Genomic DNA, 21,596 nt, shown 5'->3' on the forward strand with positions numbered 1-21,596 from the left:
TCTTGCGCCAGGCACCATCCATTTCGCCCATCTCCGTGCCGCAGGGAAATAGATATCACCCAGATATATCGTTCAAAGTGCAACATGTACCGCTCAGGGAAACCAAACCTCGGCTCACTTCCGAATGCCGGACCATGATACTTGGAGTGAGCCGAAGGCTGTACCGTGATATTGCGAGTCAAGACACATTCCGACTAGCAGTTCGTCAGCTTATCGTGGAGCCTTTCATAGGCTTGGAATTCATGCTGCAGAGCCGTAACAATAGATATCAATATCCTAACCAAGGAGGGATTCGGAGCCCCTCCAGGCAGCGTCTGACAAGCTTACAATACCCCAAATCCGGAATTCGAACCAGGTCTCCCTTGATGGTGATTGTCCAACTTTGGAAGACACAGCACTGTACAAGGAAACATCTCTGACAGGCTGCTTTGGTTCGACACCGGTACTTGAAAACCAGGAGACTCAATTGTATTCGAATCGAATCTTGGTCGACGATCACGAGCAGCGCCAACATGTCTTCCCTCGACAAAGAATACCTTCTCTCGCTTGCGACCATAGATCCAGAGCTCAAGGCGGTACGCTATACTCAGTGAGACGTAGTGGATTTCATTCACCTGACACGAATCCAGTTTCTTGACAACGCTCAACTTCCGCCTCCTCCCAGTTACGATGACTTGGATGCCTTTAAAAAGATGTCGGCCCTTCGCAGTATCGAAACCCTGAAGGCGCTTGGTGACCCGCCGCCCGAGATCAGACAATCGGAACTCCAATACCCGACCAGAGACGGCAGCAAGGTACGGGCGAAGCTATACCAGCCATCGAACCCAGGATCAGACCTTCATCGGCCGCTCATTGTCATGTTCCACGGCGGGGGATTCTGCATCGGCACGCCAGAAAGCGAAGAGCAAAGCTGCCGGAACTTCGTGCAAGCCTTTGGCGCCGTATGTATTTCGGCAACGTACAGGCTAGCTCCGGAATTCCCATTTCCGTACGCGGTCAACGACGCCTGGGACGCTATGAGGTGGGCAGCGGAAAAGGCGACCTCTTGGGGCGCAGACCCATCTGCTGGGTTCGTGGTCGGAGGCACTTCGGCCGGCGGCAATCTCTCAGCTATAATGGCACACCTGGCCCGCGACGAAGGACTCTCGCCTCCACTCACGGGCCAATATCTAGCAATCCCCACCGTTCTCCCGCCCGCAGTCGTCCCGGAGAAGTACAAAGAGTACTACTTGTCGTACGAGCAGAATCGACATAGCCCGGTCCTTCCTGTCGCCGCAATGGACATGTTCCTCTCGGGCTATAAGCCCCAGGATAACGATGGCGTGCAGTGGGCAGTCTTCAACCACCCCAATGGCCATCGTGGACTACCGCCAGCGCTGTTTCAGATTGACGGAATGGATCCCCTGAGGGATGAGGCTTTGATCTACGAACGGGTCCTCAGAGACGAGTGTGGTGTCAAGACGAGGAGTTACGTCTACCCAGGGATGCCCCATGGCCACTGGGCTTTCTTTCCGTTCTTGAAGAGCAGCGACAAGTTTCGCGTCGAGCAGATTGAAGGCATGGGCTGGCTCCTGGGCAAGAAGCCGGACTTCTCCACAGTGGTCACCAATGCAAAGCCTGCGAGTGCCTAATCTCTCACCGCTGGACTCTCGTGCTCCTGTACATATGATGACAAGACCAAGCTTGACAGAGATCCACAGCAGTCCCAGCCTGCAGGGTGCTGAATACAGTGACACGACACACTATTTTACATGTTGCATAACCCGCTCCATAGGACGAGATCTAACGGTCGAGGCTGTCCGGCAACAGAGGAGGAAAGAAGTTCACAGCCATCCTGAAGTGTGACTCAAGCCAGTGGTGTCTGTCGTGACGGCCACTGCCCCCTTTTCGTCTCGCTTCAGCTACCGGGCTCTTCATCATTTTTGGGGAGAAGGAGAGGAAGTCGATCCAGGTCATTCTTGCGCGCATTGACCAACTCGGTAATTGACCGACGAGCCTCCAGCAGTTGTACAAGTTCTTGAGAGGTATTTAGTCAGAAAAATAGAGAATCTTGTGGGCGAACTTGTAGGAAGCTCTCTCACCTAGTACAGACGCCCCAATCTGCCAAAACGAGCCTATCGCCCCAAGTACCAGCTTCAGCATCTCGAGGTATATGGGTCTGCTCTCGTCTGGGTTTGCCGCGAGCTCGCAAGCTGTTTTGGCGTTGATGGCTGCGGGGCCGAGCAGGGTCGTGGTGACTAGGGGACAGGTTCGCGGGATGTAATTCGGATCCCATTCCCGAATGACGCGACAGACTAACTTCTCATCTTCCAAGGCTGATGTTTCGAGGGAGACGTCTAGATGCTGCGGGAACTTCCGATGGCAAAGCAGTCGAAGGGATGAACGACTACTATTTCCTCCAGTCAGCATCCATCCGGGATCTTGAAATTTTCTACAGCTTGAAAGAACGGGACTTACGAATGGAGGATTAAGTGAGTGCAAACGATCCAATTGTTTGCCGCGAAATTGGACTCGTCGTAGCTGAGAGTGTTCGCGGACAGGTGAAATCGTTGAGGGAGGATCAGAGAAAAGCAAGTGATGGAGGACTGAAAGTCGAGGATGGTCTGGGCGGTCGTGTGTCGTCTGTGGATTATATCGTGAGCGAACGCCCTGAGGAAAGACGCTATCAGGAACCAAGCCCTGTCGTCGTCATTCGGCGAGTCCTTGAGCGTCTTCCACACGTGAAGTGGGTCGGGTATCGCTGCGACCGATGCCACTCGCGTGTCCGAAAACCATGCCTCGTCCGATACCGGTAGTAGTACATTGATGTGAGTCTTGTCAATCGTGTGCGGCCGCTTGAGGATGGTTCCCGAGAACATGTCGAGCTCCCAAGCCAACCACCAGGCTCGACGAAGCTCTTCTTTTTTGCTCCATTCTTCTGTCGACGTCCATTGAGCTGTGGCTTTCGATTCCAGAATGTCATGGTCGATGTTGTTGAGTCCAAGGTCGTATGCCAATCGGCAGGAGACACCAATGAGGTTACCGCAGCGCCCACTGGAGCCACAGACCTGGTGATACCAACCCAGAAGAAGCAATCCTTGGAGCAACGACAGATTGGCTTGGATGGCCGCATCTAGCTTCATAGCGTCCTGAAACAGTTGCGTCGCCTGACTGAGGAATGGTTCAGCCCGTCCTTTCGGAGGTAGATGGGCAAAGTACGAGGATGTGGAAAAGCGGGCGGCTAGGGCGCAAATGGTGTCGAGGATCAAGCAGTCTTCCAGCGAGAGACTCTGATATTTGTCGGGGTCTTGGCCATGCACGTTGTACTTTGCGTAAAACCGCGGTTTGTGGAAAAGAGGCACCCAGCCAGCCACATACTTGAAGAATGCTTCGATCCTGAGCATGGTAAGTCTTGAGTACGCACAGAGCGTGAACGTCGCATTACTCACGTATCATCCACGACCATAGCAGGAAAAGGCATGGAGTATCTGTTCGGCCTTGTGTTTCCTTGACTTGTCGAGTTTGTATTGGTTGCGGGAAAGAAGCCGAACTGGAAGTTGTAATTCATCTCCAGTGCTCCAGTGGGATCTTGCGCTCGCAAAAGAGGTATGTCCAGCATCTCTCCTGTATTCGCCTGGAGGGCCAGGGCCTCCAAGTCCTGGGCATTCGAGAAGCCGTCGGTAAGCCAAGACCCCAAGGTGGGATCGAAGACATCAGCGAAGAATCGAGTTTCACCCTGTCCAGATAGAAGACTGGGATTCATGTCATTCGTACAAAATCCATTTTCCACGTCGGTTGTTGTTATTTGCCCTACGTGGTTAGGGGAGAATCCGGGCGTTGGAGGGACCTGTGGAGACTGGGAGGTGGAATTGGAAAGACTGTCTTGCCTCTCTCTGCGTCGTAACAGGGCATTTTCCAGCGTACTGGGATCCAGAAGATCGAGGATGCGGTCTGGAACAAGGACACTTAGCTCGTCACCTTTTTGTTCCGAATCGTTCAATGCGCTCACTTAATCCTTCTTCTCCTTCCAACTCCAGAAGACGCCGAGGTGATGCGCTCAATTGCCAGGGGCGGGTTGCCGGCCGTCTTTTCTTCGGGTAATAACAGTCTTGCCCAGTTCGAGCGCACAAAGAACATCTCGGAGTTCGTTTGTCACCTTCTTATCGTTATTCGCACGCTTTGAACATGAGTGTCCAGCAACCGCATACATTTAATTTTCTTCCTTCTAAGGTGTTAGAGACGGCGCAAAATGCTTCATGATCGGGAGGAATATACCTATTACATTCGCCACATGCTCGAGCTTGCCCGCCTCTTTTTGGCTTTTCTGCTGTGGTGGGCTCATAAGTAGAATCGGCGCTATTATTCTCGTGGTTTGAAACATCCGAGCCCTCTCCTGTGAACATATCATCCATGGTGGCATCCATGGAGGAATCCATGACGGTGTGAACGAAGTGATAGATACTTGGGAGAGCTTGCTGCTCCGAAGGTAGGGCGTCAGATTTGTGGGGAGACTGTAATTATACATCCCGGGGCGGATGGGGGGCCCAGACGGGGTGATGGTGGCCCGCTGCAAACAAAACACCTACAAAGAAGGTTACGGGCCAGGGAGGGGGTGGCGTCCCTGGCACCAGCCCAATGGCCATTTCTACAGCTTACCTCTTGCCTGGGCGCAGAGAGGTAGCTAGCATCGCTGGTCACAACTGAGTGAAGCTCTTAAAGATCCCGGATTTCCAACCCCAATAACAGCAGGTATGTAGTACTCGGTATCCCTCGCAGACATCCCTGGCAGCACGACCTTACAGCTTTGGTCTAGGGATAGCGCTATCATTCCGAAGTTGGAAGCTTACTGAGTAATTAGTATTCGGCTGTGGGCTATGCAGGGTCAGAACAAGTAGCCAGTGGCTCTAGGCCTTCTAGAATCAGAGGTTGCTTCGTGTGACATGGCTTCTACACGCTAAGAATGCCCCTTAGTAGGAGGTGTGCTTCTTGAGATGAGAATATTTCTTCATGTTCAACCTGACTGCTGACTTTATCACCACCGGTTGATATTCCGTATGACTCAATGGCAGTGGGCAGAGAGGAGAAATTTACTTTCTTTCATCCGAGCACACACCAGATGGTCTGAGCCACCTTGGCGAACCGGTGTTGACCAAGAACGCCGTCTTTATGCAAGGCTGAGGATGGCTGCGACCTGGGGAAGCAATCGCCACGAGAAAGGAACTTCTTAGGAGCTGCCCGAGCAATTCCCCTCGATCGACCCAAAAACCTGGGCACAGCGCAGAACAGAATGCGGGGACGAAGATTTCTCAGCACGGCATTCAGAAGACCGGATCACACATGGCGATGCTCAAAACTGGTAGGCGCTAAACTCAACGCATGGGACGGCGGCGGCTATGGCGCCGGGTAGGGAGCATCTCCACACGACTTTGCAGGGTGGTGTACCCAAGAATATGGGCTGACTCTACCACGAACGGGCTTTTTTGAGCCCGGCGATAAAACTATCATGGCACAAATGCATCAGACATCGGAGCTCTGCACTCCCTACCTACCATCGATGGAGCCTCCAAGGCTCCACCGGTGTTCGCGCTCCCTGTGGCTTCTACCTCAGGTTTGTGAACGAAGACTTCAAATACGCCTTCGAAGCCACTCACGAATGTCTGTCAATAGCTCCAGTAAGCCAAGGTCGCTGATCGCTTGTTAGTGGTGTCTTCGACCACCAAAGCCAAAAATGCCAATCGACAAATCCTGGCCCGGTTACAATAAAGGGACCGTTCCCGACGATGGATTCGAATGGATATGGCAAGAAGCGATCCCTGGAGATGAGCCAAATAGGCCGGTAAAAGTGGTGACTATCCCTTTTGGCTACGAGAAGCGCGTCCTGCCTCGAGGATGGCAGAAAACACCCGAGAACATGCCCCTGGAGCTGGACATTATCTTCGAGAAAGACGTCGAGATCGTCCTGCGAGATGGGGTCAAGGTAAGCCCCTGTCGCACATGATAGCAACTGGACAGCGGGACTATTCGCTGACCTGCCCATTAGATATATGCCGACATCTACCGGCCTGCCGACACGGGCGGCAAGAAAATCCCAATCATTATGCCTTATTCTCCGTATGGGAAAGGAGGAGGTGGCGCGAACCTCATGGACGTTGTGCCCTATCGGGTTGGAGTGCCAAAGAGTCGACAAAGCGGGCTTGAGAAGTTTGAAGGGTTGGTGGCCTTCCTCAGCGCCGAGAGAAGTAGAACTGTGCTGACCGACCCAAAGGCCCGATCCCAACGAGTGGTGTCGTCGGGGCTACGCCATTCTCGACCCTAATGCCCGTGGATCATTCGACAGCGAGGGGAACTTGCATTACTTTGGGCGCAAGGAGGGTGAGTTGGTTTCTCAGCTGGCCGTCAATGTAAACGACTTTCTCACTGTTTCTCTCTCTTCAGGCGAGGACTGTTACGACATCATCGAGTTTGCTGCCAAGTACGAGTGGTGTAACGGTGCCGTCGGCATGGCTGGTAACTCCTGGCTCGGTGTCGTGCAATACTGGGCCGCCATGGAGCAACCGCCTCACCTCAAAGCCATTGCCCCGTGGGAAGGCCTCAGCGACGTTTACCGCGACCTCAGTCGCCGAGGGGGCATCGCGTGGGCGCCATTTTTGAAATGGGTCCTTATGGGTATCCCAGGTGAGTAGTCATCATCATCATCATCATCCTGCCCGAAATCGTGGCTCTCGTCCCGGCTGTTAAGTCTGCATTTCTCAGGTCGCGGTCTCCAAGAGGCTGTCACGGAGATGGGTGACCAGCATGAGTTTTACGACGCGTATTGGGAGTCGAAAAAGGTGGATTTCAGCAGAATCAAAATTCCGTCCTATATCCTGGCCTCGTACTCGACCATGTTGCACACCATGGGCTCGGTGAGAGCATGGAAGTACACCAACACAGACCAGAAATGGCTGCGCTTCCATCCCCACCAAGAGTGGTACGAGGACTACTTCTACCGCTCGGTCGACGATTTGGACCGCTTTTTCGCGAAGTATCTCAAGGGAGAAGACAACGGCTGGGAGAACACGCCCAAAGTTCGTGTCTCAATGTATCGATTCGGAGAAAAGGTATTCATTGAGCCACCCCGTAAAAATCGCCAGAGGTATTCCTCCATCGCTAATGTCATCCATCTAGTACCCTCTCGAAGACCAGGTCGAAGCGGACTATCCGATCCCTCGCACCAAATACACAAAACTATACCTGACAGCGAATAAAAAGCTGCAAGAATCACCCAGCAGCGAAGAAGCCGTCCACTCTTACGACTCCACCAACGGTGACATGATCACATACGACTACATTTTCCCCGAGCGAACCAAGCTCGCCGGCTTTTCGAAGCTCAAGGTTTTCGTGTCTTGTCAAGAGCACAACGACCTCGACATCTACGTCATGTTACGGAAGTTGTCCGTGGACGGCGAGCTGATGGAACAGTCCAACGTCCCTCTCCACGAGCTGCCCGTGAAATCAGTCAAGGAGGTCGCTAACGTGAACCCGACAAAGTATCTCGGTCCTACCGGCATTCTTCGCGCCTCGCACAGAGAACTCGACCCGGAGAAGTCTACAGAGTATTGGCCTGTCCATCCGCACTTGCGCGCCGACTATGTCGAGCCTGGAAATGTTGTCGAGATGGATATTGGCATTTGGCCCATGGGTATCGTGTACGAGAAGGGCGAGGGTTTGCGTCTGCAGATATCGGGCAAGACCATGGTGTTGCCGGAATGGGACAACCCTCATGTTAAACATATGGAACCGCAGTTCAACAAAGGACATCACCGGGTGCATCTGGGTGGCAAGCATGCGGAGAGTTTCCTGCTGGTGCCCAAGTTGTAGACTTGCGGGATAGAGAGTGCTAGCGAATACAGCGGATGACTTCGTTGACAAGTGGCGACGACCGTCACCGAGAAGTCAGCGCAAGTGCCAACTTGTTCTTTTATCCCTTTCTTCTTTAGTAAACAAAGCCGACAAAGCGATCTCCTTGCTTTGTAAGTCATCCTCTTAAGAAATTTACGAGCCGGGAATCAGAACGCCGACTTGGACTTTACAGCAGCTCATCGGCATTCCGTGGGAGTGGGCTCTTTCTTCCAACTAGGTATCCATCAGATGAGTAGCACACGCCCTTGTGATCGGACAGGCGCCGACACCGGAACAATGGCTCTGCGCGCTCGGGATCCATGAAGCGATCGGAGGGTGCACATCAAGGGCCAAGAGATCGATTCTCGTATTTATCAGCTTCAAGTTCCAAATTGCAAGGCCTTATGGGGTCATCGTCTGATGTGTCGGCACTCGTGCAAGGAAGCAGGAACCTTTTGTGCATTTTCTCATGGCTCAATCAAGAGACTCGCGACTGCAAGGTAAAGTGGCTATTGTCACAGGTCAGCACAAGTCTCAACAGTCTCTCACGTCCGTGACCTTGAAGAGCTAATTGTCAATTAGGAGGCGCATCTGGATTTGGAGAAGCCACGGCCAAAAGATTCGCTGAAGCTGGAGCCAAAGTCGTTATATCCGACATTAATCGTGATGGCGGAGTACGCGTTGCCGAGACCTCACCCTCAATAAAATTCTTTCCAGGCGATGTCACGAAGCTGGAAGACTGGCGAAGTCTGCTTGATTTCACGCTTAAGGAGTTTGGAAAGGTTTCGATCCTTGTCAACAACGCCGGCACAACGTACCGGAACAAACCCACCCTGGAAGTCACCGAGCAGGAGTTTGACCGCGTTGTGAGCGTCAATTTGAAATCGATCTTCCAGGCCACACGCGTTATTGTGCCACATATGATTGAGAAGGGTGAAGGAGGCTCAATCATCAACGTGGCGTCCATCGGTGCACTGAGACCGCGTCCTGGGCTCGTCTGGTACAACGCCTCGAAGGGGGCGGTCTTCAATGCCACGAAGGGCCTCGCCGCTGAATTCGCCCCTCACGGAATCCGATTCAATGGGATCTGTCCTCTTTTGTCCGGTACTGGGCTTTTTTCCTCGTTCGTGGGCGTTGAAGATACACCAGAAAACAGGACAAAGTTCATATCAAATGTGCCGATGGGAAGGCTCACGGATGTGTTTGACGTGGCCAATGCAGCATTGTACTTTGCAAGTAACGAGTCCAGCTTTGTAACTGGGACTAATCTGGAGGTGGACGGAGGACGCGCTATTGGCTAGACGATCAGACAGTTAACTCGTGCATGTGTATCTGTGTGTCTGTATGTGCAGAGTACCTGGCGGGTTGAGTTCTAAGTACCTAGGTAGACACCAGGTCGAAATGAGATTCCGCCGGGTTGAGCTCCGGCCGTGTTTTGTGGGCCCAGTCACAAAGGGCAACTGAGCCGATGAGTCCGCGCTGAGACGAGGATTGATTGGGCGACGAAGGCACCACCAAGACGCCAAGCCGCCAAGCCGCCAAGAGGGGTCTTGCAAACTACCTAGCGCGGCGAGCCAGGTCGATCTGAGCCAGTCTGCTCGCTTCTGGGCCTCTTTAGGACTTCTACGACGACAGCTTGAATACCGCTGAAAACTGACTTTGCGGATGCCGAGAAATTCGAGTAGATTTTCCGCAATGGTCTTTGCAGTGGAAGCAAGACAAGCCGTACACCATCGCAAACTTAGGCCTTGAGTTGAAACGAAGGTATCTTGAAATACATGTTAGCGCCGAGTAATGTTTGATGGGTTTTGTACTGCTGCGAAAAGGGATCCGACTACCCCATTTTCGTTTGTCCTTACAATCCTCTGGACAAGGACGACAACAGGCTAGGAGACTCATGGGCACGAGGAGCGTGGAATGTCGAGGAGACTCTCTTTCAAAATTCTCGTTGGATTCGATCTGGGACTTGTACAGACAAGGAAGTCTTGAGTTCAAATGCGAGGCCATGTTGCTCTCGCTCTGAATTAAACAGACAGGAAACCCGCCAAGTTATGTCTTGGGAAAGGGAGACCGTCGGAAATTGCTTCGAATAATACTATTATATCAGACTGTCCCAACAACCTTCGCGTCTCACAAATACAGCTGTCATTGAAATGAGGGCACGCTGTCTTTCAAAAGCACGCCTGACATCGAGCCCTTGACCATGACTTCAGCAGCTATAAATCGGAACGTTATATTAGCGGGAGTTGCTTAGATATGGCGTGCATCATCAGGACATCCAGGCAGCAAGGGAACACGCTTTGTTATCTGTAAACGTTTTTATCGCGAACTCGCCCATCCATCTGTGGTGTCCAGAGCATAATCGTGCCGATCTCCACAACAATATTCTTCCCTTTGAGGGCATTCGCGCTCGACACTAAGAAGGGTGCAAAGTATATACCCGGAGGTTGAGGCTACTCTCCAAGGCTGGTTCAATGGCACAGAATAATTGACGTATCTGTCAGTGGTTCGGTAGTCCTCGACCCTTGGAGAGATTGTCATGATCATATCTCAGACGTAAAAACAGCTATATCGACCGCGATCATAGTCGTTGTCGTCTTGACCCGACGAATGTTTCAATTTGGAAAACGAGTTATTTCATTAACGATACTATGACACCATTTCTCTGTTCATAAAAGCCGCCTCCTCTTCCAAAGACTAGACGTCCTCATGGTCTGGGTCCCGTAATCACCTCAGAGCTGGTACTTGAATCCGGGAGACCGATCCGTCCATTCTCCTTCAGGGACAACGACACCCTCGGCCACCATTCTTGCCTTCTTGGCCTCTCTGTGCCTGTAGATGAAGAAGAGGATCCACCACAAGATGAAGCCAAGCCCGATGGAAGCCAAGCTCCAGCCGTGACCGAGGAGGTATCTGGGCGCTGAGGTCGACCTGTAGATCTGACCGGCGATGATGCCACCAATGTTGGCAAGTCCCAGGTGGACACCCATGGCGGCAGCACGCTTGCCGTCTGGCGCGATGTTCATGCCGTGCCAGGCAATGCTCGTGCCGGTGATGATGTAGCAGCACGCCGCGATCATGTACGTTGCGCCGTACCAGACACCGGCGTGTTGCTTCGTGAGCAGGATTGCATAGCCGGCTATACCGACTGGGGCCGAAACCACCATAGCCAAGAAGTAGGCCTTGTATCTCTCGGAGATTGTGGCGGCGACGAAGTAGCAGACCGCACCGACGATTTGAACTGTGAAGAAGCGATGAGTTTCTGAGGGATCAACGAATGTGCGGGGTTTGCATACCTGGGATAACATAATACTGTGCTTGCTTGGTGGTATAATCGAAACCGTCCTTGAGGATGATGGGGAGGAAAGTCCCAAAGCCTGTCAGGGCGAGGTTAGCATCAAATAGCCATTCAGGCACTCGTATGGATTGATTTACCGTAAATGATGGTCGACATGAGGATCTGGTTGAAGCCGTGCAGCCAAGTCTTGATGTCGAGCACAGCATTCTTGACGTCTTTCTTGGTATATTTGCCGTCGCCACCGCTGTATGATTCCATGAGCTCCAGTCGCTGCTTCTGCACGGCCTTGTCCTCGTCGCTGAAGAAATAGGCTGTCGCGTAGGATCGAGGAATCAAGAAGTAGCACGCAAAGGCGAATACGATTGTGATGAGTCCTTCGATGATGTAGAGCCTATAGACCTGGTCAGAAGAAAGGCCTCGCTCTGGAGTTGGGCACAGTTTCGCTCACCAGCGCCATCCGGGATACCCGGCCGTGCCATCCATGTATAGAATGCCAAATGCGATCAGCCCGCCAAAAGCTCCAGACAAGGCCGAACCAACTGCGTAGAATCAGTCAGCATGTGAACATGGAGAAGGTGAGAGTAGACATACTGTATAAGTAGCAAACGCGTGTGCCAACTTCTTCACGCTTATACCAGTTCAACAAGAACATGGTCATCGACGGGAACAAGCACCCTTCAAAAGTGCCGAGAAGCAGTCGCATAACAATCAGGCCAGCATAGTTCTGAATGAAGCCCGTGCACATGCAAATAAGCCCCCAGCAGAAGACGAGGACAGGGATGACTCGATAGAATTGAAGGCGCTTGACAAACATGGTGCTCGGGAACTAGTCTATGTTAGCCAGGGCGTACTTTCTATCAGCAGGATTCCCTCGTACCTCTGATAAGATATATGTGAGATAGAAGATGGACACGGCGGTCTAGTATCGTCAGAGACTGGCACTGCCCAAGGCTTTTTGTCAACTCACATTCAGCTGATTGCCGGTGAGCCCGATGTCTTTTGTCATGCCCTGAGTTGCGGCAAAACCAATATTACCACGGTCGAGGTAGCTGATCAGCATGAGAAGAAGCATGACAGGCGTGATGTACAAGTCAAGCTTTCTGACGACTCGCTTTTGCTTCCTGATGAACTCCTTTTGCTCTGAGGTGAGCGCATGCTCGCCACTCTCAGAGAACTCCTCAAGGTGCACATTGCCCTTCAACTCTTCAAGGTTCTGCACTGCAGAGCTCATTTTGAATGATCCACTCGCTGAAGATATCACGATCAGTCAAGATCAGAACAGGATGCTTAACACGAAAGCTTCGCTATGGGGAGGAATGGATCTCGAGAGAGAGTCTGGGACAGATAAGGAGACCGGGCTCAGGGGATGATATGTCGCTTCGAACCCAAGACACAAACCCCGTGGGGATACAGTTTACTTGACCCGGGGCTTTGGGAAGCGGCACAGAGGAGTCCAGAACTTTGGAGATCGGGTAGTACTGATGGAAAGTACTGCAGTTGGGGAACGCCACCCTCAGACCTAAGCTGGAGCACCGCAGGCTCAGACCATACTCGGATACCTCGTTATCTCTTAAGGTTTGACGCATTGTGCCTTGTCCCGCTTAGCCAAAACGGGCGTGTTGAACAACTGTAGACTGGCGCGGAAAGATCGGGAGCTGGCTCTTGGTGTAAGGCTCTCTTGGGCGTCTCTATTCCAGACTACTCCAACGTTGAGTACCAGATATGGAGAATATTGGGGGAGGGGAGGAGGGTCTCCTCTACAAAGTGCAAGCTTTGTGTTGGAGCACAGTGCACGCTCCTGAGGCTCCGTCCCAGGCCGCAGTCAAGGTCCCGAATACCCGGTACAGCCACCGGGACTGCTGGCCGGCCTCCAAAGCAGTCATCTGACAGGGGTCGCTTGATGTACATAGCTGAAAAGGTTGCAGGACTAGGCCAAGGATGGTTTGCCCCTGCACAATGCCATGTGGTTGAGGTGGCTCGGCTCTCGGCTCACGAGGCTGTCCCAACCTCTCTTATCACGTGAAAGTCTGACAACCACAGGCAAGCTCTCAGTGTAGGGGCATTCGTGGGCATTCAAGAATGTACTTTGTAGTCCGGGGGAAGAGGAGGCCGAGGTGGAGATATCGAGGCGGAATTCCTGCGGAGGTGGATCAGACATCAAACTAAGAACGCTAATCAAAGTATATGTGACACCAGGCCGGAGAGTCTCCGGAGACCTCAGTCCTCCTCGTCGTCCTTCCCCCTCGATGGAAAGATCGACTTCCAGCGTGGGCGTTAGCTTCATCAACTACTTTTGGCCGGGCTGTTGGAGAAGCAGTCTCTTCTGTGGCAAACATTGTTGGCTGAGGTCGCCAGCAACGTTGGAGTAGCTCAGCATCGATCGTTGCAAGTCGGATTGGTCTCCATATGGTCTTGGTGCCTTAGCTGTGCGTGACCATTTCGGAGATCAACAAACAGCTCGTCGACGCGCATTTTGCTCGGGTTAAAAAAATCTCAATGCTCAATCTCAGGCATAGCAATTGTGCATTTAGGAATATTTGACAAAGAACGCATAGAACAGACAATGTCGCCGCCCGCCCGCCTCTCTCCCAACGACGCTCCCAACCTGCAAAATGGAGCTGCTTCTCCCAAAGCAGGCTGGGGATCTGATTATATCGCAAAACAGCTCGCGAAGGTCCATATCCCGTACTTTGTGTTGGTCCCCGGATCATCTTATCGTGGGCTCCATGACAGTCTGGTCAATCTAAACGGCAACGCCTCGCCCGAGATGGTGGTCTGCCTCCACGAGGAACATTCCATCGCAATCGCCCATGGCTACGCCAAGGTGACAGAGAAGCCACTCGCGTGTGGCCTGCACGCCAACGTTGGCCTGATGCACGCTTCCATGGCGATTTTTAATGCTTTTATCGATCGAGTCCCCATGGTGATATTCGGCGCGGCTGGCCCGTTTGACACGACCAAGCGGAGGCCCTGGATCGACTCGACACACACTGCCATTGATCAAGCCGCTCTGGTCAGAAACTACACAAAATGGGACGATCAGCCCTCGAGTGTAAACTCTGCCATCCGCAGCGTCATCAAAGCAACCGCGGTTGCGTCCGTCAAGCCATGTGCTCCAACATATGTTGTTCTTGATGTTGGTCTTCAGGAAGCGGAATATGACGAAAAGGATGTTCGATATCCTGATACGGAGAGATATCTGACACAGCAATCAGCCGGCGCTAGCCAAGCTGATGTTAAGAAAGTGGCGGATGCCTTGGAGCAGTCAACAAAAGCTTTGATAATGTTTGGCAGGATGAATAGGACTCAGAAAAGCTGGGACGAGAGGATTAAACTGGCCGAGACGTTCGACGCGAAGGTCGTTAGTACGTATCAGCCAAAGTTCTGTTAGAGCTGGCCAGAAAATACTAACTCTTTGCTTACAGCTGATATTAAACAACCCGTCGCTTTCCCAACAACACACCGATTACATCCCGCACCTCCTGCACTTTTCTTGGCTCCTGATGCCGCCAATCTGATAAGAGAGGCAGACCTGATCATTTCATTCGACTGGGTAGACCTAGCAGGGTTTTTTACCATGGCTCAGGGCGAGTTGATTGAACCTAAGGCGAAGGTCATCGAGATTTCCGTCGATAGCCAGCTCCATAATGGCTGGTCCAAGGACCATTTCGAGACACCACCGGCAGACATCAGCATTTTCGCTGACCCGGACAAATTCATCACCGACCTTGTTGCCGAACTCGAGTCCAGGAAACTCTCTGGCTTCCCGAAGTCCGCGTGGCCCGTAACACAACCATCATCCTCGCAGAAGCCGCAAAACCTGGACGGCGAAGACATATTCCAAGCAGACCTTGCGTCCGCTCTCTACGCCGCGATCAGCCCCGAAGATATGTGCATCATCCGCCTCCCACTCAGTTTCCGTGGTATTGACCTTCTAGCGACTCATCCCCTGGCGTACCTGGGCATGGATGGTGGCGCAGGCATAGGTTCAGGTCCTGGTCAAGCGGTGGGTTCGGCTCTGGCGCTGAAGGGAACGAAATACGTGCCCGTCGCTATTCTGGGTGATGGCGACTTCTTGATGGGTAACTCTGCTATCTGGACCGCAGCCCGGTACCGCATCCCCGTGTTGATCATTGTCTCGAACAATGGCAGTTTCTACAACGACGAGGTCCATCAGGAGCGCGTTGCGAACACGAGAAGCAGACCCGTTGAGAACAAGTGGATTGGCATGAGACTGGACGATCCACTCCCCGATATTGGGAAGATGTCGGAATCTTTCGGCCTCAAGACGCTTGGTGGCCAGATCTCGAAGCGAAGTGAGCTGAAGGGCAAGTTTGACGAAGCGGTCAGGCTGGTGAGAGACGAACAGCAAGCGGTGGTCTTGGATGTCAGGGTCAGACCCGATGATTACCTGAAAAACTGGGGGGCAAGCAACATCGTAAAGAAGTGAAAGGCAGCAATATAGAGAAACCAAATCGGCTCTTGATTTGAACTGCATTATAACGGTAGAAAGGAGGTTTGATGAGATAGACATGGTCGCGCTAGAATGGCATGAGGATAAGCTGCGACACAGAATAAATACTTTGCATCATTGTTCGTTCCTTCACAAATTTACACGCTCGATAGTCTGTGGTCAGAAGGATAGATGAGGCATGGAGAGGGATATCGTCGAGCGTTCAAGATATGTAAGGGCGCTGAACATGGTACTATTACAGCTTGAATGTTTGTCCATGTCAGACAAGTAGTCCAGAGTACTGATGGGCCAAGTCCTTGGGAAATAGATGTACATCAAGTTTATTACTATGCTGTCCTGGATACACAATTTCACGGCAATCCAACTCTCATGCTCGTTTTCTCGTTCAGGCCCCACGCATAGCTGGAATCGTCATGCACCGTAGTCCTTCTCATATCCCTCCGATAGTTGCCTTCGTACTTGCCGCCATGCGCCCGATGCATGACGGACGTATTGTCCCATAAGATCAAGTCACCATTATTCTGCCACTCCACCGACAGGACGTACTTGTCTTGACAAGCATGCTCCAGCAATCTGTTGATCAGCTCCGTGCTTTCCTTCTCCGGCAGGCCTTCGACGTGATGCATATGGTTGCCTATATACAAGGTCTTGCGCCCCGAGCGTTCATGGGTCTGAAGAACCTTATGACGAGAGTAGTAGCCTTTATCGGGATTAACGTCCCCGAAATATTCAGGGGCAGCTTTTCTGCGTGAGTGCAGAAGAGAATGACAGACAACGTAGTCGTTCTCCTCCAGCTGCTTTTTAAGATCTTCAGGGAGGTCGTCGTAGGCGGCGCGGCAGTCAGCGAAGTCAGTATTGCCCCCTAGTCCCTGGCCAGGTGGGGGGATTTCGTGAGCACGTAACAGAGACAGCCCAGCCCTCCGCGGATTGAACGAGGAATCATGATGGAAAAGATTGTTGCCCTGGTGCTGTGGTTAAAGAACGTTACCGAACCTCGAGGTCTGGTTAGGCATACCTTGCCATAATACCATCTGTGGCTTCCCGGCTTCACTAAGCTATTATCTTCCTCAATGTTTCCCACATCAAACAATTCCTTGTGCTTGAAGCGAAACGGACGGCCCGCTTGGATGTGAGGAAGAACATCATCCAGCTCACCAAGCCTCTCAGAGAACTGAATGTGCAGCTCATCATTCAATTTGGCATGGCGAAAGACTAAAACGCCATACTGTCGTGCATTAGCGTTGTATATTGGCCAGGATAGTGTTACTCACTTGGTTCACGGCTTTCCAGATTTCTTGAAAGACATCTTCCGGCACGGGTTTGGAGAAGTCCACGCCGGACACCTCGGCGCCAAAGGTAGGATGAAGTTCTTTGACTTTAATGAGATTGTAATCGACAGCGTGTGGCATTTTGTGCTGATCGATAACACGAATATCTATGTTCTGATGATTTACACCGCAATGAAGTTGCACGAGATAGCTTTGTCATTCGGTGAGGTGCATTCAACGCGCTTGCGTTATATCCATTCACGAAATCCGAGGTCAGCCCACCTAGTCTCATCTCCAACGTTGTCGAGAATAGCAAAGTCGGTCGACCATTGCCTCTTTTCGCATTATCGGGGATTGTAGCAGCCTCGGTGGAGAAGTTCGTAGGCGTCCCCAACATTATCTCCCCGGCTCAAGCAGCCTCGAGGGTTGGAGAAGACAAGGACTGCGATAGAGGTTGGGGAAGCATCACGGAACATTCCTAGGTAGACATTCCTCGCCTGATGCAACTGTGAAACAAGGCTGCAAGCCCCCATTAACCGCTCTCTAAATCAACTTCTGCTTCAGTGCAGGTACTCTTCCATATGCCGTTACTCCTCGATCGATCGCCAATCCATGTCTCCCAGCAACAAATTCGCCGTTCCAGATGGCGCCGTCGCCCGGCTACGGATTATCGACACAACCACTAAAATCAAAGGTCTTCCCATGGACTACCTTATGACACCGCCAATGCCTGGAATGGAAGTGCTGCCGGAAGCTCCGACCTGGTCATTCCTCATCGAGAGTGACACGGGCCACAAAACACTGTTTGATTTGGGTGTCCCACCGAATTGGAGAGATTTTTCACCCATTGTGGCAAAACCTCTCCAGACTCGAGGCTGGGGTGAGCCTCATGGAGAGAAGCATGTGGCTGACATTCTAGCTGACGAGGGCATTGACATTTCAAGCATCAATAGCATTGTTTGGAGGTGAGTCGACCAGGTCACCCGGCACGTCCATCTAGTTATTGACTTTGATGGCGTGTACGCAAAAGTCACTGGCATTATGACCACATAGGGGATCCTTCCACCTTCCCTTCATCCACTGAGTTGGTTGTTGGCCCAGGATTTAAAGCTGCCTTCTTTCCAGGCTGGCCGGCCAGATCGGACTCTCCTGTCCGGGAGACCGACTTCAAGTAAGTCGTTTCGTACTACGGGCGGTGCTCAGAACTCAGTCTTTTTACCTGTAGGGGCCGGGAAGTACGGGAGGTCAGCTTTCAAGAGCCGAACACTCTCCAAATCGGGCAATTCAGAGCCTTTGATTTCTTTGGAGACGGCTCTTTCTACTTGCTTGATACACCTGGCCATGCAATCGGGCATTTAGCAGGCTTGGTGCGGACTACGCCCGACACCTTTGTCATGATGGGCGGTGACCTCTGCCACCACGGTGGCGAGCTGCGTCCATCCAAGAGCTTGCCGCTTCCTGCAGAAATCTATTTGCCTACCCTAATCCAGTATCGTGGGTGTATGTGCCCTGGTGCCGAGTTCGAGGCTATTCAAAAGAGACGTTCACGAGCACCAGACGAGCCTTTCTTCGATCCAGCTATAGGATTTGACATTCCCGAAACTATTCGTACCATTAAGAAGGTTCAAGAAGCAGATGCTGTGGATAATGTCTTCTTCATATATGCGCACGACAGCACCATCGAAGGCATAATCGACCTGTTTCCCGCGCCCGCAAATGACTGGAAAGCAAAAGGGTGGCGCGAAAAGGCCTACTGGAGATTTCTGGAAGACTTTCAAGGAGCATTGAAGGGAAGCTAGAGCCAGTAGCCGATTCAACAGGTTGCAAAGCTTAGCAACAAACATTTGATTGCTGGATCGCTAAGAGGCTTCGTTCCTAATGGCCTGATTGGAACCTTTAATAATAAGTAACTTCTCGACGAAATATCCGACTGTGGAGACTTACCAACACTAGATAACAGTCTCTTGCATGTCTGCTGGTGGGAAATTTTTGGTCCAGGACATGTTCCGCGCTCTCTTCGAATTTGATACAACCAACAGCGCCGGTACTATCTCTCTTTCCCTAGACTCCGCCCTAATTCTGGTCGCTGCGTCGTCATCTCCATGACGGCGCCTTGATATCTGGCAATGCAGCGTTGGAGCTAGTCAGACCCTTCGCAGCCACTCCTCGTGACCGCACTCTCACGCGGGTTCGGACAGCGACCAGTCCTCTGGAGCACCGGGAGCAGAGATCATGGCCATTGAAGGAGACGGCGCGACAAGACCTGCGATCGGAGGTGGCCAGGGACAGATTCCAGAAGCTTTCGGATGTTGCTCTTCACGTGGACAAATGAGAGTTCTCGACACCGGATGGTTCTTGCCTAAGCCAAACGTCTCCAGAATGCCGAGCTGCGGAGTTCGCAAGATCCGGGGTTCTGACTTCTGGAGAAGCTTGCACTTCAGGAACATAACAACCACGGCATTTCCACGCCCGAGCATGGGAGCCATCTTCCAGGCTCAGGGGGTCTCGAAAACCAGGTACGTGTGTCTTCTTGAGACCGCGCTAGAAAGTTGCCATGGAGCTCGACCTTCATAATCCAGCCATTTCACTCCTCGACTGCAACAGAGGTCTATTCAACACCAGATCAGTACCATCTCCTTCTCCTCCCTTTCTGAAAACTACTCTCCCCTGGTACCAGAAGATCGCTGAAAACAAGATGGCGGTTGAGACTGGAATCATCATCACAAGCAGCAAGCAAGCCTTCAGTCTACTCAACTTCTCCACCTGCTTTGTCCTCGCGCTTGGTTCCTTGGTCTACGGGTATTTCGCTGGGATCATCGGCACTACCCTCACAAAGGCCTCGTTCCTGTCATACATGGGTCTCATTGATGCCGATGGCAAGCCTACGTCAGATTCAGCTGGCTTGATTGGAGCGACGACCGGTGTATTCCAGGTAAGTTGTAATATCATCTTTTTCAGCACTCTGTGATGCTGATATGGATGAAACTCCAGGCTGGCGGTGTCTTCGGTATCGTCATCGCGGGCCATCTTGCGGACAAAATCGGACGTAAACGGACATCTATCTACATTGGAATCCTCGGCATCATCAGCTCGGCAATAATATCCGCATCTCAGAATGTGGGAATGTTCATCGCACTCCGTTTCTTCACAGGCGCAACCGGTTTCGCATTCATGACCGTCATGACCGTGTACTGCGCTGAGCTTGCCCCCGCCGCTCTTCGCGGACTCTACGTGGGATTGAACGGAGCATTGTGTGCACTGGGCTTCGCCATCTCGTCTTATTTTGGTGTTGCATTCTATAATGTCTCCCACGAAGTCCAGTGGCGTGTTCCAATCGCCCTCGGCACGGTATTCCCCGTGGTGCTCACCATCTGTTACCTCTTCGTCCCCGAGTCGCCCCGACACCTCCTTATGGAAGGCCGGAAGGAAGCCTCGCTAAAAGTCATGTTGACGCAGCACGGCCACGGAGACCGGGAGGATTTCGCTCGAGCGGAGTTCTTCCAGATGGAGAAGCAGGCGGAGCTCGACATGAATAGTGACGCTTCTTGGAAGCAGTTCTACAGCAAGCCCTCTGTGCGGCGGCGGGTGATGATTGCCGCCACCCTCGCGTTTCTGTCTCAGAGCACAGGGAACTTGGTCATCAACAATTATGTGAGCCTTAGCCCTATATCCATGATCACTGAGTATACTGATGCATGAAACCAGGGCTCAACCCTCTGGGGCAGTCTCGGCTACGATGCCTACACTCAACTTTGTTTCCAGGCTGGATACATCACTGTCTCCCCTATATTCAATGTCATTGGATCCGCTTTTGCCGACTACGTTGGACGGAGAACTTTGCTATTTGTTGGCTTCAGCATGTGTCTCTTTTGCGTGACGGTTGAGACCTGCATGATTTCTCTGTACGGTGCAGCAGGCACGAACAAGGCCGGCCTGGCGACCGGTGCTGCCATGCTGTTCCTGTTCCAGGCCAGCTACGCCATCTGCGGCGATGTGTGTGTCTTTATCATTGTCAGCGAAATCTTCCCGAACCATCTGCGGTCGAAGGGCGCCATCGTCGCTTATACTGCCAATGCCTTGACCAACTTGGTTTATCTCCAGGTCGCCCCGACCGCCTTCGCCCACATCCACTGGAGGTTTTTCCTGGTAAGCCTTTTTCAAGCGAACAGTTGTCATTTTTTCCCAGAATGTCGTGTATCTAACGCAGTTCTTCTTTCAGCTTTTCATCTCGGTCACCACGTGCGGCCTGGTGTGGATCTACTTCTTCGTGCCCGAAACGAAAGGCGTCGCGCTGGAGGAGCTAGCCGAGATCTTCGGCGATGCGGTTGCCGTCCATGCAGCAGATATTACTGTTGACCACGACGCTCACGAGGTGCATTTGGGTGGCAAGCACATCGAGGAGGACGAGATCACTTCCACGTATGTTACGGAAACGAACGAACCAAAGAATAAAGCTGCTATGCATATGGAAAAGTCCCAAGTTTAGATCGTCACAAGGAGCGATGGAGGTGCCAGGTGATTTCTGGGAGGTTGTTAAAGAGGTGGCCTCCTCTTTCGGTAATAAGTTCCCATCCTTCTTGCAAGAATCTCTCGGTTGAGCTCCGGCAGCAAGAGGCATCGTTTCTGGTTAGGCTGAGCAAGGCTGAGGAAAAGGGGTGGTAAAGACGAAGGATGGCACGTAAAGTGGGTAATTTGG

At 52.2% G+C, this 21,596-nt stretch overlaps 9 protein-coding genes across 9 annotated transcripts; 6 read left to right on the forward strand and 3 right to left on the reverse strand.

Moving 5' to 3' along the window:
- Positions 1-512: 512 nt before the first annotated feature.
- Z520_05688 (uncharacterized protein) lies at positions 513-1,631 on the forward strand (the record flags this gene model as incomplete). Its single annotated transcript, XM_016776191.1, has 2 exons — positions 513-575; positions 630-1,631. 2 exons carry the CDS (start codon positions 513-515, stop codon positions 1,629-1,631), a joined length of 1,065 nt encoding a protein of 354 aa, XP_016632510.1.
- A 266-nt stretch (positions 1,632-1,897) lies between these two features.
- Positions 1,898-3,742, reverse strand: Z520_05689 (uncharacterized protein; the record flags this gene model as incomplete). The annotated part of the gene is made up of 4 exons (XM_016776192.1): positions 1,898-2,016; positions 2,082-2,389; positions 2,458-3,375; positions 3,429-3,742. 4 exons carry the CDS (start codon positions 3,740-3,742, stop codon positions 1,898-1,900), a joined length of 1,659 nt encoding a protein of 552 aa, XP_016632511.1.
- A 1,965-nt stretch (positions 3,743-5,707) lies between these two features.
- On the forward strand, positions 5,708-7,839 carry Z520_05690 (uncharacterized protein; the record flags this gene model as incomplete). Its single annotated transcript, XM_016776193.1, has 6 exons — positions 5,708-5,956; positions 6,020-6,189; positions 6,245-6,351; positions 6,415-6,654; positions 6,733-7,079; positions 7,147-7,839. 6 exons carry the CDS (start codon positions 5,708-5,710, stop codon positions 7,837-7,839), a joined length of 1,806 nt encoding a protein of 601 aa, XP_016632512.1.
- Positions 7,840-8,329: 490 nt separating this feature from the next.
- Z520_05691 (uncharacterized protein) lies at positions 8,330-9,161 on the forward strand (the record flags this gene model as incomplete). The annotated part of the gene is made up of 2 exons (XM_016776194.1): positions 8,330-8,381; positions 8,443-9,161. 2 exons carry the CDS (start codon positions 8,330-8,332, stop codon positions 9,159-9,161), a joined length of 771 nt encoding a protein of 256 aa, XP_016632513.1.
- A 1,431-nt stretch (positions 9,162-10,592) lies between these two features.
- Positions 10,593-12,389, reverse strand: Z520_05692 (uncharacterized protein; the record flags this gene model as incomplete). Its single annotated transcript, XM_016776195.1, has 7 exons — positions 10,593-11,101; positions 11,157-11,237; positions 11,296-11,549; positions 11,607-11,697; positions 11,750-11,984; positions 12,036-12,077; positions 12,126-12,389. 7 exons carry the CDS (start codon positions 12,387-12,389, stop codon positions 10,593-10,595), a joined length of 1,476 nt encoding a protein of 491 aa, XP_016632514.1.
- A 1,332-nt stretch (positions 12,390-13,721) lies between these two features.
- Positions 13,722-15,608, forward strand: Z520_05693 (uncharacterized protein; the record flags this gene model as incomplete). Its single annotated transcript, XM_016776196.1, has 2 exons — positions 13,722-14,523; positions 14,584-15,608. 2 exons carry the CDS (start codon positions 13,722-13,724, stop codon positions 15,606-15,608), a joined length of 1,827 nt encoding a protein of 608 aa, XP_016632515.1.
- A 374-nt stretch (positions 15,609-15,982) lies between these two features.
- On the reverse strand, positions 15,983-17,041 carry Z520_05694 (uncharacterized protein; the record flags this gene model as incomplete). Its single annotated transcript, XM_016776197.1, has 3 exons — positions 15,983-16,594; positions 16,648-16,857; positions 16,904-17,041. 3 exons carry the CDS (start codon positions 17,039-17,041, stop codon positions 15,983-15,985), a joined length of 960 nt encoding a protein of 319 aa, XP_016632516.1.
- A 471-nt stretch (positions 17,042-17,512) lies between these two features.
- Z520_05695 (uncharacterized protein) lies at positions 17,513-18,699 on the forward strand (the record flags this gene model as incomplete). The annotated part of the gene is made up of 3 exons (XM_016776198.1): positions 17,513-17,865; positions 17,931-18,071; positions 18,126-18,699. The coding sequence occupies 3 exons, from the start codon at positions 17,513-17,515 to the stop codon at positions 18,697-18,699; spliced, it is 1,068 nt and encodes a 355-aa protein (XP_016632517.1).
- Positions 18,700-19,595: 896 nt separating this feature from the next.
- On the forward strand, positions 19,596-21,386 carry Z520_05696 (uncharacterized protein; the record flags this gene model as incomplete). The annotated part of the gene is made up of 4 exons (XM_016776199.1): positions 19,596-19,832; positions 19,892-20,551; positions 20,606-21,046; positions 21,120-21,386. 4 exons carry the CDS (start codon positions 19,596-19,598, stop codon positions 21,384-21,386), a joined length of 1,605 nt encoding a protein of 534 aa, XP_016632518.1.
- Positions 21,387-21,596: the final 210 nt, after the last annotated feature.

The sequence above is a fragment of the Fonsecaea multimorphosa genome (assembly GCF_000836435.1).
Source record: "Fonsecaea multimorphosa CBS 102226 unplaced genomic scaffold supercont1.10, whole genome shotgun sequence".
Lineage (NCBI taxonomy): Eukaryota > Fungi > Ascomycota > Eurotiomycetes > Chaetothyriales > Herpotrichiellaceae > Fonsecaea > Fonsecaea multimorphosa.